Source organism: Siniperca chuatsi, linkage group LG1 (assembly GCF_020085105.1).
Source record: "Siniperca chuatsi isolate FFG_IHB_CAS linkage group LG1, ASM2008510v1, whole genome shotgun sequence".
Taxonomy (NCBI): domain Eukaryota; kingdom Metazoa; phylum Chordata; class Actinopteri; order Centrarchiformes; family Sinipercidae; genus Siniperca; species Siniperca chuatsi.
In genome coordinates this window covers 14,505,227-14,522,013 of record NC_058042.1, presented here as the reverse complement: position 1 = coordinate 14,522,013, position 16,787 = coordinate 14,505,227, and the positions used below count along the sequence as shown (strand labels likewise).

Genomic DNA, 16,787 nt, shown 5'->3' with positions numbered 1-16,787 from the left:
ATAAGTGTGTGTGTGTGTTTGTGTGTGACGGTGGCAGGGAGGGTGTATGCTTACAGGACTTTGAGCTGATGCAGTCCAGACAGGGCATCAGGGTGGATGAATGACAGGTCATTCCCCGCAAGTCGTCTGTGGTGAGAGAAAGAGTCAAACTTATATTTTGGAAATGTTTAAAAGCTAACGGGGGACATTTCTGCAAAAAATAAATAAATAAAAGAACACAGAGTAACAAAACAACAGAGTATTTTATTTCTGAATAAAGCAGTGCAGGGTGTTGAGAATGTCTTCACACCCAGCGCCTCAGTAGATTAGGTTCCAGCTCTGAAGCTGAACATGGGGCCTGGGGTGTCAAAGACATGTGTCTGTGCCATGGCCTGTTGTCACTTCATCTGTCACCCACAAGAGATTAGAACTGTTCCTGGATATCCCCTCCTTAGATCCCTTTCTGAGCCTTCCAACCATCACTACTCAGTGCTCCATTTAGAGAGAACTAATTCACCCCTCTGAGGCTGATACAAGCAATATAGCCTTGTAACAGTCTTGTAACATTTATCACTGGGCAGCTGCTTCAGTCCCTGCATGAATTACTTGAGGCTGAGGGGATACCTCCCTTTCCTGTTGGGAACAGGAAGTGTATAGGAAATAGGGGCGTAAATAAGCATGGGACAGGCTGACTGGGATACACAGCCCCAAGTCTACTATCTGGCCTGAGAGATTAGCAACAGATTTATCACTCTGCAACATGAGTCAGTCCAGACTGAAGTCCCTGCAACAAGAGCTGCTGGGTGTGAGCCTGAGAATCAAGGCTGGCTGTGTTAGAAGTCTACATACTCTTCATGTAGACTCAAAACTGGTTTTGTTTGTGTGCCATAAATTTCACTGAATTAAGAGAGCTAGTCCACTGTAAGGCATTTTTGTAGTGTTGAGTTGACAGGTATGAACAGCTATGAGTCCTTAAGTCCCTGAGACTGAAAGAGCTGTAATAGTTAGTTATCTGTTCCATAAGTACACTGTATGCCAGTGGAAGGCAAATAGCAGCACGTGGTGAAATACAGTTCTCCAACAAAAATATTTGCCCCCCCAAGGAAAGCTAAAGTTTCCCATTTCATAGTTTGCATCAAAATGTTTGCGTAACGTTTCACAAATCTACAGTACAGGTACAATGGAAATATATAGGTTGTATAAATCCCAATAAACATGCATTTGTTACAACAAATCTAATCAATGATTTGCATCTCAAACACAGATTTAGCAGTCTAATAGACACGCCATGCTGATAAAAAAAACAAAAAACAAGTCACTGTTTGAGTGTGAATAACCTATCAGTTACATTTTCAGTCTCATGGTGCAACACAAAGCATACATTTGTTATGAAAATTTGTTTGCCAAATAAGTTTTATAATAACATAAGCTGCTGTAACTCTGTTAGCACTCACTAGCTAATGGGAAAAATTACATCTGCCCCCAGATACAACCCTAAAACAAGTTTTATATAAATATATATATAAATCTGTTTTATTCTTAAAAGAAATAAAATACTCAAAAATAAAAACAACTGAAAACATTGACAACATATGGGGCTTCATCTCCACCCAGCCTGTGAAACTATGTTGCCCCCTAATAGAACAATGCTGAAAAAAAAAAAACTAGCCTACTGTTGAACCTAATTGCTTACCCCTGCTGTCTGCAATGATATGAACATCCAATGACACTTTCTTGGATGTTAAAATCATAGTCTGCCCGTGCATTTTCATCCAAACTATTTAAGATCACAGAAAAGAATTTTTATATCTCAAAACAAAAAAGCACACAATGTCCACAAAGTGTCTCCTGACTGCAGATGTTGAGCGCAGCATCCAAGATCATAACCGAATCTGATCAAGGCATATTTTGATTGACTGGTGCTGGCTGCAGGAGCCTTAAAGGAAGAATCTACAGGAGAAATGCTGCCATAACTAGCCAAGTTTAACCTGCAGGAGTTGTGTGCTGGCTTGTGTTTTGCTATCACAAGGTGGGTTTCCATCCACCTGTTTTTATACATATTTTCAGTTTGCCCATAAAAACACTGAACACTTGGCTGAGGTGGAAATGTTGGTGTATCGAAGATAGCAAAATGTGACAAAGTACAAAGGAAACACGCTTGATTTGTTGTGGTTGACCAAAGATGTCATATTAGGATGTGAACGCTCATCAGCTTTATAAAAAGGCTTTGAGACAAACCCAATGAATAACTTCCAAAGCTGAATTCCACAATACCACCAAGTCTCTACTGAGACACAATTTGTCAAGAGGATATCTTGCGACAGTTTTTTGAAATTAGATTTTAATTCCAAGACCATAATCTGCAGTTAGCCTGTAGTCAGGACTAGTGTACAAGTTGTCACACGCCTGTGGGCACCTACAAATTCAAAATGACACAAATCTTGTCTGTAGCTGTTGAGTCATTCTTGTTAGTTTCCAACAGATAGTGACCAGTGTGGGTAATTCAATATGACTCACACAACCCAGAACCTGCAGTCACTGTCAAAAGCCGCTAACCACCATATGCAAACATGGTTTGACAAATCATTCCGATATCCTTCAGGTTTCACAACAAAAGAGCTTCTCCTCCTCTTGCATCTTTCAGCAAATTCAGTACATGTCTCCCCAGGCTTCAACGAGGGAAGAAAAATGTGTTAAATCTCGTTGAGGGGAAAAGCTAAATCCTCTCCTTGTGCAACACCACTCCCACAGGTCTACCTTTGTCAGTGGCAAATTCACAAAGAGCCCTGTAGTGCACTTTGACAGCAGTAAAGGGCTACAAAAATGATTTAAGTTTACAGAGGGAAAAAAGTATTTAGGCTTCAAATTTTGCTGTGACAATACAATTAAATTTAATATTTGGGAAACTACTGTGGCAAAACCCAAACAAGCACCCCTCCCCCACAACATGCTCCCACATGTACCTTTACACACCTTTTTGTACCATGGTTGGTATAGGTAGCTGTGTTCATGTTGGCAATGAAAATGTTCATATCGCAATTTTCGATAATCATGTAATTATAATAGAGTTGTGAAGTTGGCGCCTCTGGTTCTAGAAGTAAAAGCCGCATTCATTTTCCCCACAGACAATTTTGCGTGGCCTACAGTTGGAGCACTGAAAGAACATGAAAACTTCGGGGTAGAAGTTAACTATGACTACCAAGGTGCATGAGCAGCAAACATCCAATCACCAAACTTAGAATTCTGTTACATGCACCGCTAACAACAGTGCAAGCTAAAAATCATGCTGTTGAGAAAACTTCTTTTACAATCTGCAGTTTAAATCAATTTTCTTTTGTATTCTGGGTAAATTTTGGATCAAATCAGTGGCTAGAACGCTGTGTTTTATTCCCAACTGCAATGGGACAAAGTGTTTTTGCAATCGCTCTGATTTATGCCTCTGACTGGCTTCTCCATGGCAACAGCGACCAAGGTTCTGGGAGAGAGGCGGCAAACAAATGTAGGAGGCTGGGCCTCGTGGCTACGTAGTGTGTGACGCGGGGGGTCAGGGAGTCTGGTGGCGCTTTTACAGTCACTAGAAGCACATTTATGGCCCTTTTTCTGTGTGGGTACCTGTGTTCTAGCTGGGATAGTGGCTCTACTACAAGAGGCTGTCCGGTGTGTGTTACTGTGAGGTAGTGTCAGTACATAGCCATAGTCCTGCTGTTTATCACGTTAACGTTACTGTTTTTAGGCCCTAAATTTCTTTTTAAGCTCTGAATATTGCACAGTTATCAGTGGGCCCATGTGTTGTGTTTACTGCCACTGTAGAGGAATAAATCTGTCATGTACAACATCGTCAATACCATGTGCTTTTACAGAACATGAAAAATAAAACAAAAATACACAGTTGCAATAAACTGAAACTTAAGAAATGTTATAAAAAACATTATTAAAATAACAATAAATAAATGTTTTAAATCATTCTGTGCAACATACTGACAACAGAAGACTGACCCAGATGTTATTACCACAATTCCATGTAGATTTATAGAGAGCTATAGGTCACAGGTTATTTTCAAGAATATAAACAAACTGCAAAGAACACAGAGAATACCTGTCATCACATCTGCTAAGCTTTGTGGTGCCTTTGGCAAGAAAGAAAGAGCGTGGAGGAGATTGCGTGACTATGAAGGAAGGAATATTCCTCCCTTGTCTCTGCTCCTGTCCTGTATGAGGATGGCCCACTCTCTTTTCTCTCCCTGATTTCTTTCTCGGTCAACTCTTTCTCTCCCTGTCTTTGCCCTCAGGGCCCATGCTCTGGTTCACTGACACTGCTGCAGCCCTAGAGCGAAAAAGTCATCCACCAAAGTTCACTGAGACAAGTCTGCAGATTTGTTGCCAGAAAAAAGGTTAAACAAACACACATATGAACTATCGGTATATGTCAATCAAAATGCCTTTCTTCAAAAACCCCAACGACAGTCCATCCATTATGATGATCTAAGATAAGAAAGAAGAAGCAGCAAGTCTGGCTGGGTTTTTTAGCCTTGTTGCCATGGAAACCATTGTTTTGCCCTCTTCCTTCCTGCCTTGCATTCCTCCACACAATGCGATGAAAAGTAAATTGCCTTTTCGACAAAGCAGATTGGAGTGGTGTATGGAAAAGAAGAAGGTGAAGACTCAGCGGGCTGAAAGACGCACGAGACCTGAAAAAACATGTCCGCAAAAGGCCAAGTGGAGCTGGAACCGCTGGAGTATGTTCACTCACTGGTCATTTTGTTTCTTCAGGGCTGCATGTTACCTGATATCAGGTAGACAGATTTTATCTCCGACTCCCTGCAGCAGACAGCGGAGTATTTAAAGAGTAAAGAAATAACAAACACTCACTAAGATTAGATGTACGCCACTCAACAAAGCCCCGGAGCACAGATGTGCTGTTGCCACCCTGATAATCCCTTAAAAGCAAAAATCCACACAGGATGTCACGTGACTGCAGCTTCCAATACATGTTGTCTCATCTCACCTTTTTAATTGAGATTTACTGCACCTTTTATAACTGCCCTTGTTCAACTCATGAATGGTGAGTGATTCGTAACCTTACGTAATGCTGCGCTTATCTTCGTCAGCTGAGACGAAGGGCATGTTGCACACCTATACTGTGTGTTTTGCAGTACAAACTCAAATACCCAGGTGCATATCATAAAGCCTGGCCCTCATGTCAACATTATACAGAGTAAATATATCATTAACAAGAGAAAAAAGGGGGGCATGTACTTACAATTCTTCCAGATAGGGGAAGTTCTTGAACACATATGCTGGAAGCTCAGTGATGTTGTTCATGCTCAGGTCACTGTGGAAACAAAAATCAGTTAGAAACACAGTAGAATCTGAGTTCATTGACTTAAATCAGTCTGTTAACCTTGCGTTAAGGAGCTTTCTAGGAAGACTGGGTCACAGGAGATTTTTAAGACAGATAATGATATCTCTTTTATATATTTTAATTTAAAAACATTTTAAACATGCAAACTTGTATAGCTTTCAAGCTGTTTCCAACAACAGATCACTTTTGTACATTTTCAAGACCAAATTATTCCAAGGCTTTTTACTGATGCTTCCATGCCATGATTTTGTTCTTATTCTTTAACCATTTTGCTTGACTTTGATTTAAATATTTATTTAAATGCTTTTTATTGCCTTGCCTTTTGTTACTGTGAAGCCTTTTTTAACCCTGATTTGGAAAAGTGTTATAGTAAGGAAATTTAACTTATTTACATAAGATATTTTTTCTGATTTTAATAAGAGACTCAATTCTCAAATGTCTCAAAATGAAATCATCTATGTATGAGGCCTTATTTTATCAACTAATCCACAGCAAACATGCAATAAGATATTAGCATGGTGAGGTCTTTGACTGTAATTATAAACTGCATATACAAACAATAGGGTAGTTGTGTCACCCATCACTTATGGCAGTTTTATGTCTTTGTGCCTTTGACTGTGCCTGCATGAGTGTAACCTCAACAAAAAAAGCCTTGAAAAAGCCCTTCTCTTTAGCCCCAGGGATCTTCATTTTTCAAACCATCTTCAAGTAAAGATAGGCATGTAGCAGCATGAAAAATATGCACACAGGACTTGATTTGCTTTCCCACCAAAGCTAATATGAGTATATGTATTTACATCTTCATAATGATCATTTTCAAAATAAACACACTGATAGTATATGCTTACTACTGAAAATGTGTTAACTATAGGAAAAAAGTGCAGTGTTTTCAACTGGCTGTGTAAAGTAAGGGACTGTCACAGTAAAAGAGGGGACAAAAGTCTTAGGTCTACTGAGGAGACCTATACAGTGAGAGCAAACTCAGCTCTGGATCCCTAATCTTGATTAGGAATCCGCAAAACCTGCTTCAAAGAAAAGCCCCCTCGACACCATATGTAAAAAGACGCCACATATCAAGACTGAAAAAACATCCGGGATTCACAAATGAAGCAACCTCCTGTCCCCCTCCCTCCCCTGTCACTCTCTAACTGGCCATCTTGAATTTCACTGCCAGATCTCTCTAGGACCTTGTGTGTGGGCCCCTGAATCCTACAAGGATCATATTGCCCTTCCTCTGCAGTCCCAAACACACTTACACACACAAGCCTTAAAAAGGTGGGCCCTGACAGAACCCTCATCATCCCTGCTACCTATTTCCCATCTCCACTTACCTGGTTATCCAATTACCGTATAGACTGTGCAGCTACAACAACACTTCCATCAACATCCACCCACTCCTTACAATATTTTCCTTCCCTGACAACATCTCTGGTGGTGTTCTGCAACCACTGCTGCAGATCTGCCACCACTGGTGGTCAGATGGATACATCCCTAACCACAATTTAAACCATTTGACTAAATCTTGTGCAGACTGTTGACTGGTCTGGCTGGGGAGTATGGGAGGCCTGCATGACTCTATCACACTTCCTCTGTGTCTGGCTGCTTTACTCATCAAGGTCCTGGCCTGTCCCTGCTAAGATAGATTGAAGGGGACGCTAAAAATGCAGCTGTGATAAATGGTGACAAGCCTAAACGCTTCTGCAAACAGGTATCAGTAAATTTCTATCCCATGTGCCCTTTGGCTTCATTTTAGCAGAGAGGAAGCAGAGAATCTCAGAAAAGTAGCAGACATGCTTTGAGAAAAGGAAAATATGGCTGCTAAGGTGATGTATGAACATATTCTAAAAGTCAAAATATAAACACCTTTAAAAATACAATCTCAATAAGACAAACAATCTTATGCACTTGCACAAACACACAAACATTAAAACGCTGTGTATACTGTGACAAATTGAAATGTTGCTTTTAAAAGCACAATGAGGCCATTTTTATCTTATACATACTCTTATCAATCTAAAGTATCACATTTTAAATAGTTCCCTGTTTCCCTCTCTGTAGTAAATGTGTTGGTTAAGGTTATAGTAGCTAACTAATATTTATTCCTGAATAAATAATGCTATCCTAATTTGCTTAATTTGCATTTGCCATTTGCAATTATTTTAGTGTGCAATGGTATTAGGGCTGCAACTAGCAATTCTTTTCATTCTTGACTAATCCATTTTTCGTTTGGTCTATGAAATGTCATTAAATACTGAAAAATCACAATTTTCACAATCAAAATTCCCTATAGCCCAACGTGACATCTTCAAAATTGCTTGTTTTGTTAGACCAACAGTGCAACACCTAAATATATTCAGTTTACTATACCGTAAAATGAAGAAAAGCAGCAACTTCTGAGAAAGACTGGGAGGCTGGAACAAGAGATGTTTGGCAGTTTTGCTTAAAAAAATGACTTTTAAAAGATTAAACAGACTGTCAAAATAGTTTCCAGATGATCAACAAATCGGCTAATCGTTTTGGCTCTAAATGGTATAATTGATTAAATTAGCTTGCACTGTGATTAAAGTCAAATTACTAACTCACTTGTTGGATTATGGCGTATACCACTAGGTACTCAGTGTAAAGTCATGGTTTGCAATGGCATAAGAGACATCATTTTAAGTTGCTAAGTTTAATAATAATGTAGACAAATGTTAGGGAACAATGTATCAATCCTGTTGGCTGGACACTTGATTGTATAGTGTGTGCAGTGATCACATACTGAAATGTGTGTTTTAATCAGACTATCAATTTATAGTGAATGTGCTCAGAATAAATGAGATGAACAGCAAATGCACTGGGCCTTAAATCTGTTGTTAAAACCAACTAAACACATTTCTGCTTTTCTGCATACGGAGGTTTTTAGTCGTGAGCTACACAAATTTTGCATCTGAACTGTTTCTGCCCTGCTGCAAATCATGTATGTTAATCTCTGTACATCTGTAACATCTCTAAAACTTTCTACAACCTGCCGTAAAAATTAAGTGAAAAAGGATTATTTTTTGTAACTGATCTGCAGACAATACATAAATAAAATATATTTTTCCTGAAACATTCAAGTTGGGTGCACAACTCGATAATCTTGACCTGTGGTCCATTCAGTTTATTAGACAAAATTTTGACATAAAACACGCCCATATTACCTTCCACAAAAGACAGCATATAACTGTCCACAGATCTTAAACACAGATCTGCAGTCAGTTGCACCTGCTGTTTGTAAGTTCTAATTTGGCCTGGGTATAGGGTATTTACCAAGCACATATTTATGAGTCACTAAATAACCACATAAACTAGGTCTTACAAAGAGCCTAGTTGTTACTAAATATTTACACCTAATAACTACTGTTGTGCAGATGCTTTAACCATTTGACAGAAAGAGCTTGTAAGGAAGTTGTGTAAAACAAATTCTAAAAGCACAACAGGCTTCATAAACAGGAAAAAAATACATAAGTTACCCAGACTCTAACTTGAGTTGGTTGCCTGACCAAACCAAACAACCAGGAAAACACTTGATTGAGGTTGTAGCCAAGACAGTTTACTGGCACCTACACGAGGTTTCCCCGGAAGAACAACAATCAGTGCAGCACCCAGGCGGCAACCTCCTGCAGTTCCTCGAATGGCAACTTGAGGCATGCTCCAAACGCAAGTCAATCTCCATAAGCCCCCATGTTAAAATGCCCAACTTCGCAGCCTGGTACAAAAAACGGTTTTGGTCTCTATGGATAATTTCCATAGAGACAACTGTACAGAGGGTGAATTGTTATACTGTGCACCGCTAAAATCTAAACTACTAAAATCCAACATTTCAGCCATAATGCAAAGTATAATGCAGAGTGAAAACCAGACACAGCTACTGTAGTCGCCAAAAAATTATTTTCTGTCAACCGTGCAAAAAAAAAAAGCTATTACATCCATTATTATGCAATTCAGAACTGTGAAACAAAGACATGAAAAGTTAAATGGGTGTTATATTTGAAAAAAAAAAAAACAACAATTGAGGGCACCTGTATCGCCGGACTAATTTGAAAATGACTTGCCATCCAAAGCCCTAAACAAAAAACTGCAGTTTGTTTTCATTTCTGAATATTTTGCTGACTTAGTTTACCAGTTGTTCCCATATGCTGTATTTTTCAAAAAAATAAAAAAAATAAAAATCTGTTCTGAAAGTGAAACATACAGTATATCAATTATCACTGCCTTTTCTCATAGTCTGTGAAAGTGACTAACCTGTATCTTCTTATAGTGTTCAGAGGTGTGTAAAACTTTCCAAGTTTACTTCCAGGGTATGCGACCCACTGAATATGTGCAGTAGTGTTTCGCCCGCTGGCCCCGCTGGCGAATTCCCGCTCGGCCCATAGACTTTACATTGTGATGATGTCAGAGTTTTTTAAATAGCTTTTCTCAGCTCGAGGAAAGTTTTACAAATATAGAACCTCCATGGATCAAATTCATAATAGTTTGCAGTTTGAGGTGTCCTGTCAACAGTTTTTACAGACGTCTCTTTTATAATGGTGGCCTATGGGGAAAATGCTTTTTGGACCGCAGGGGGATTTTTCGTTGCAATGCGATTGGCCTCTGGAAAAAATTGGCAGATACAGTCCAGTGTGCTCCTCACTCAGAGCCTCTCCGTCCGGCACATGTCAGACAACCTCTCGCTGAGAAACTGACTAGTGCAGTGCACCTCTAGCACTTCGAAATGCGGAAAGGAAAGCACCTCTAGTATTTCATGTCATTTTGCGATTTTTCTTAAAAACAAACTAGTTAGGCACCGATTAATGGGTGCTGGGCTATTGAAAGCAAAATTTGCCAAAACTGAAACCTTGCACACTGATGGTAGTTAAACTGTTGACCAGAACAATGTTTTACGTGTCCTGTTATATGATTTTAATGGAGCTCAGCCAGCCAATCAGAAGAGAGTACTATAGATAGTAGTTACAGAAAAAAAATCAAAATTTACCAGCGACATCCCATGACACTTATAGAGACAATCTGGCACATGTTCTCATCATGGGTCCCACACCTTCTTAAAAATCAAATTCATTGACTTTTCAATGACTTTCCAGGCCCAATTCCCTCAAATTCAAGGACCCAACACGGCATAGTTTGAGACACGGATCAAGGTTAATTACTGTTACAACACTGAGAATTTTTACAATAACAACTAGAAGGCTTTACAGAAGGTCACAGACAACAATTAAAGAGAGAGGCTTGAATGTGTGAACACTTCTCAGTTGTGCTGTTGTGTTGTTACTTTAAGTATAAAAAAAAAATCAAAAGAACTTCAATTTATATTCTTGCACAAAATATATCAACTCAAGCACTTTCAATGACCCACATCTATTGTCACAATAGTGACAAAGTGCTAAAGGACAGTTCTGTTAGAGTGGTCAAATATTTTAAATTCTACTAAAAAGGAAACACATCTTCAGATAACAATTTTCAATTAAATAGTTATTATCTTTGATCAAGGCAGAAATTCGAGTAGAATCATTTCCCTGTTTTCTGAAATGTATAAAAAACGGCTTCTAAATAGCTTCCCCTGTCTCCCTCCGATTCAACAATTTAAACATATTTGGAAAGTAAACTGCATTGCAAAGATCAAGACCATACCAAACTCCCTTTAAGATACGTTTTCTATCATTTTTAAGAAGCTGTGTCTTGAAAATCTAGCCTGTCTTTTCTCCTTTTTTTGTAATCAGGCACTAATTCACAACTAACCTTATTTACACACAAGACAAGGGTAACTGTGTCACCCCTCACAAATGATGTATCACTCCATGAGGCCAATGGTGCAATGCATCATAATTTCCTCAAAACATACAATCAAGGATGTTCAAGATAGTGTGTGTAACATATAATTAAACTAATGCTGCAGCACACTCCAAGACCATCTAGTGTAACACTGAAAATACAGGAACAATGGCATGACAAGCATTACTCTGCACAGTTTTGTCAGATAGTGTGTGTGATGCATAGACAGTTAATATAATGCATAGTAAATATGCACACAGTTTGCTATAGAGGGCATTTAAAAGCTAACCTATCTTTATTATACCACTTTAATAACAGAATCAGCACAGTTAGGCAATTGCATGGATGAATGGTGGGATGCAAAATTAGCAGCTCTTCCTTCTGCTCCAGTCTAGGGCTACTACATTTTGAGTTCTTCATAGTCAACCTGAATAAATGTCAATTACCTAGGATTACCTATAGAATGGTGGTCACAAGTCCTTGATGTGCTCTCCATATGACAAACATTGCATAAAGAATATTTGCCATGTTTCAAACTAACTTCCAAGCATCTGGCCATCATTTTTAAAACTCTTACATCCTCTTAAGTTACCTTAAACCCTTTCCCACTTGTCTGTCTTTGGATTCCCAGAAGACATCACAGTCTTACCTTCTAAGCAATCAATCATTATTAAAAGTAAAGTACCACGTCCAAAGATTTTGCTTACTAATACTAGCTAAACATTAAAAACACTTCCTATACAAACCATTTCAGTCAAAAACATAAATCCTTAAATTTCTACCAAACTCAGCTTGGAATATTTAATTTTTCAATACCGGGCACAAGAGTCTGAAAACCTGCAATCTTTGGCAGTTAAAAACTGTGTGATGGGGGGATGGGAATAGGTGTATAAGTGGGGGACGGGGTTAGGGACTCAGAGAGGGGGAGAGAGCGTTAATATTCTCCCATCCATAAGACATCCTGTTTGGGAGTGGGGAACCACTGACTGGCTCCTTTCACCTCTGCTGACCGAGAACAAAAGTATCATTCAGTTAAAAATGGATTGAGGGCACCAATGGTGAAGCCGGCAAGCTCCACCAGCAGAGTGCAAGACCCCTGATGCCACCCCTCCTTTTTCCCCTAAGTCTCAACCTTATTCACGCTAAGAAAGGACCTAACACTACTGAGAAGTAGGCTGCAATAACCTCATCTTGCTCCCTTAAAATGCACAAGAGTTCATGCAGACACTATACCAAAAACGAAACCTATGCAGAGACTCAGTGGCAGGTAAACTACATACCTTCAAAAGGAGTGTTTGCTTTGTTACTGGCTGAGGGGCCTCCTCTTTTCTCTCATCTGCTTTTCTGTGAGAGGGCTGTTTCCATTACAGATGCCGAAACTCAAGCCCCTGTGAGCTGTAGGTAAGAGTCTACTCCAACGTTGTCATATGATTTATTGTAAAATGTGTGGTCTTCCATTACCATACGTTTAAAGCAATGATACAAAACAACAGTAGGTAGTCAACAGAATATATAGCCTAAAATAGTCATCCTTGTAATGAGGAATTTTCCTGACCTTTGCATTGTTACACTTACAAAACACCACCTTGAATCTGTCTGTTTCTGCTCTGTGTTATATAGCACATATAAATATATATGTGTATACGTATGTGTTTGAATCTTTAATTTTACACACTCTCCTTCCTGACTAGACTAGATTTTTCCTCAGTGTCTCTATAACATCACACAGATTCTAAAAGACATGATAACTGCAAATGAACTTGCACAAGTTCAGTTCAAATATTGCAATGACAAAACACAGATTTTTCCTTTACACATCAGCAGACCATTGTGGGTGCATTATCCCTGAGAGAAGGAGCCCTTGCAGCTGCAATATGTCTCACTAATCCATCATGATCCCTAACCCCAGTGCTCCACATACAAAAGATGGAGGGAGTGGGAGAGGACAACTTAAGTTCAAGAGACCAGGAGAACAAATGGGAGTAGGACAGAGAGAGGGACAAATAACCTTTCACATACTTGAAGTGAATTTATTAGGCAGTTTAGTGTTTAAAACCTGTCACAGAGCAGTTAGATAGCCATGTGCAGAGCAGACTGTGAGACAAGAAGATAGCACAATCTTGAAAACAACATATTGTTTTCCATTTTGGCATAAAATAGGCCAGCAGATCGGCTGTAACGGCTATGATATCATTTTGTGAAAACATTGTTTCGTGTTGTGATTGAGATGTCAGACTGCCCATAATAAATTGGAGTATTTTTTTCCCAGAGGAAAAGGTATGCTGAGAGTTTCAGCTGTAAGGAGTGGGCCTAGTGTGACATGTCTTGACAGCCTGGTATATGAATCCACTTCCTCCATTTACTTTACCTAACACTTTCTTATTAATGGTGATTTCAAATGGCACAATATTAGTTCAGGTGTAGCGAGGCTTGGGCCACCATTCTTAAAAAAAGTGGCAAAACAGCAGTTGCCACAAACAAGAACAAACCTTTACACTTTTAGGCAAGGTGACCGTCAAACAGGTTATTTTCTTAACCAAATAACACATCTTAAAGACGAGTGCCTATGTAGACTTTAAGTCATAAGTTCTTCTATTCGTTTTTTGAGGGAGTACAGTAATTACAAAAAGCCACAATACATTGCTGTTTTCAATGCTGTTGCCAAGGTGGTTACTTTAGTTTATGATTAACCCAAAGGTTGTGAAACAAACTGAGGAGTTTCTTCATGGGGCAATCATCAACTGTATGTGCACCACCCCTTAAAGATCTAACCTACCTGGTGCCCATTTGCTCCACTTTTTTATAAAAAATGTGTGCCCTTACTTGAAGCAGTAGTTAACCTCACAGTCAGGCTTGTGGTGAGAATGTGATAACAGCACAAGCTTGACTCCTAATTATTTTGTACTACACATACAGTACTGGGAACGGGGCACTGCTGGCTACAATCCATGCAGCATTACTCACCCAAATCTAGCCCTATTTGTGACCTCAGCACTTCGTACATTACTTTGTGATTCAGTCACATAGCAAAGTTATGTTTTTACCTGTTATCCAGCAGCAGGTTGCATCCTCAAAAGCTATTTTTGTGATCCCAGAAACGTCTTTTGTTTGCCCATAAAAATAAAATTTGTCAGGGGCCAAACCAATGTTTAAATCCAATATTTCCACAGACTGCATTGGCCACTGCATCAGCTTGCGCAGATGACTTAACGTACAGTAAAGAAGAAATGCAGAGCAGAGAGGCTCAAACTGTGGAAATATTGGATTTAAATGCTGATTTGGTCCCAGACAAACCTTTGAAGACACAACCTGCTGAAAGTATGGAGTGCCGAGGTCGCAAACAGGGCTAAACCAAATCATGTCATACAGTGGGGGGAAAAAAACTCATCATCACGTCTAGAGCTGAAGCGATTTGTCAATTAACAGAAAATGTATATGCAAAATTCTGATAATTGATCAATCTTTTATCTTTAATTAAGCAAAAATGTTCACTGGAACTGGAATGTTAAACATTCACTGGTTCCAGACTCTTAAATGCAAGGTTTTGCTGCTTTTCTAAGTTTTATAAAATTCATCTTTTTGATTTTGGACTGTTGGTTGGAGAAAACAAGCCATTTGTAGACATCAACTTGGCCCTAGAAACTTGTGATGGGCATTTTATAGCTTAAACACAGCAAACTAACAATTATTCTCATTATCGATTGATTGGCAGATTCGCTTCTCAATTAATTGTTCAGTCTAAAAATCATTAAAATGCAGTGAAAATTGTCCATTATAATTTCCCAGAGTCCAAGATGACATATTCAAATTGCCTGTTTATCTGAGCAACAAAACCAAGACAAAATATTCAGTTTACGATCATATATGACAAAGAAAATAATCAAATCTGCACATTTGAGATGCTGGAACCAGAAAATGTTAAGCATATTTGCTTGAAAAATGACATGAAACGATTAATCGACTAATAGTTTTTCTGTCTATTGATTAATCTACTGATTGTTTCAACTCTGAAATGATTGATTGATTATTAATAAAAAAGATAATATATATAATCATTAGTTGCAGTCCTATATTACACATGTCTGTTAAAACATGAGTAGAAACTGTGAGCTGATTTAATATTTCTTTCAGGGAAGGACTGAACTTTTGGGCTGCAATGGAAAGTTGGTGACAAGTTGTCAAGTTTTAGTTAACTGTGTGTGTAGTTTAATATAACTCCTTGAGAGTTATGTCACATTAAATAAAGACTCAGACTAGAAACCCTTTCTGACTAGGAGACTCTTCCTAACTTCTTCATTAGGACATTTTTCTCTGGCGAGCCATTTGTGGAAAGTTTGAATGTCCAATTGCGATGTAAACACAACATACTCAGGCCTTTACGGTGAGGCATTTACAAGTGCACAGACATGTTTTAAAGGTTGTATTTCACTGTGGATGTTAGTTAGTACTTACAGGTAGTAGGTGAAAGCACTGAGCCCGGTTGGGACGGTGGTCAGTCCTCTCCCGGAGCAGTCTGCACCCCCATCTTCATCGCAGCTGCATGAGGGCGAACAAACGGCCGTCGACTGCCCTTGACCGGTGGCCCCAGGACGAAGGAAACACCACAAACATATCCAAAACAAATCCACACGCATTTTTCTCCTCGTCGGTTCAGGTGGAAACGATTAAAAACAAAAGTGGGGGCCTTTGTTTTGTGGTTAAATCTATTCCGGACGTCGACTTCTCATATGGTTGGTCGGTTGAGGCATGAAGAGATGAAGCCTAACCGACGCTTTTCAAAACAAACAAAAAATAACGTCCGGGCACTTCATACATTCACGAGCCCGACCAACAAAATATCTACGCTAACGTTTAGCTAGTGTTAAAAACCAAACACTGTCTTCGAAGACGAGCGATTTACCTTGCCTTGAAACATTTCTCAACCCCCTGTGTGTCGTATTAGTCCATGAAAATAAAGTAGCAGGGCTGGCGTCAGGAGCGGTAGCCTACCTTGCGTTTTTTGCGTTTTCGTTGTCCCATTAAATAACCACACAAAAAAACGAGCGGTGCCTGTTACTGCGTCGCTAAGAGGCTGATCCGGAGACAGTGAAAGCTTCAGTTAAACATACCGGACAATCATTAGCCGTTCTGGTTTGTTTCATAACAGGAGATCACCGTCAGTTTTCAGCCATTCCTCACGTTCCCCTCCTCTGCTCCTGACATCAACAGCATGCTTGTAGCTCGGCAGACACCCTACCGGACAACCTGCAGCACTGGGCCTGGCCTGTGCAACACTGAAACCTGCACCTCAACGTCAGTCTGCCAGCCACTGCACACTCACCAGCTAGGAATTACACAAAAAAGTCAGGTAAAACTGTTCACACAAGTATGGAGGTGCAGTATGGGTAATGATCGATTCATTCCTTGTAAAAAAATATTTACTTTCCACCACTGTGTATTAACTGCTTTGCATTTCAGAGGCCTGACTGGTTGGGTCATTTTTTTGTCTTTGAATTGTAAATTTCACCTCTCACATACATGTCCGGATAAACTGTTAGAGGTTAAATGGGCAAATATTCGTTGTTGGGCTCCTTTTGACCCTCCTCATCATGTACTCCGAAGCTTCCTGTACAGTAATAGTAACTGGCCCAATGCAGGTTTTCAGTGTGTCAGTAAG

The 16,787-nt window shown here is 39.4% G+C and overlaps 1 protein-coding gene across 1 annotated transcript in view; it reads right to left on the bottom strand.

The window, feature by feature from the left end:
* lgr4 (leucine-rich repeat containing G protein-coupled receptor 4) overlaps positions 1-16,399 on the bottom strand; it is a 34,916-nt gene extending 18,517 nt beyond the window's left edge. Inside the window, exons 1-3 of the mRNA XM_044206504.1 lie at positions 15,584-16,399; positions 5,240-5,311; positions 55-126 (exon numbers count right to left, since the gene is read on the bottom strand). Coding sequence (XP_044062439.1) covers positions 55-126; positions 5,240-5,311; positions 15,584-15,765 — 326 coding nt within the window. The 5' untranslated portion in view covers positions 15,766-16,399. The remainder of the gene's footprint in view (positions 1-54; positions 127-5,239; positions 5,312-15,583) is intronic.
* Positions 16,400-16,787: the final 388 nt, after the last annotated feature.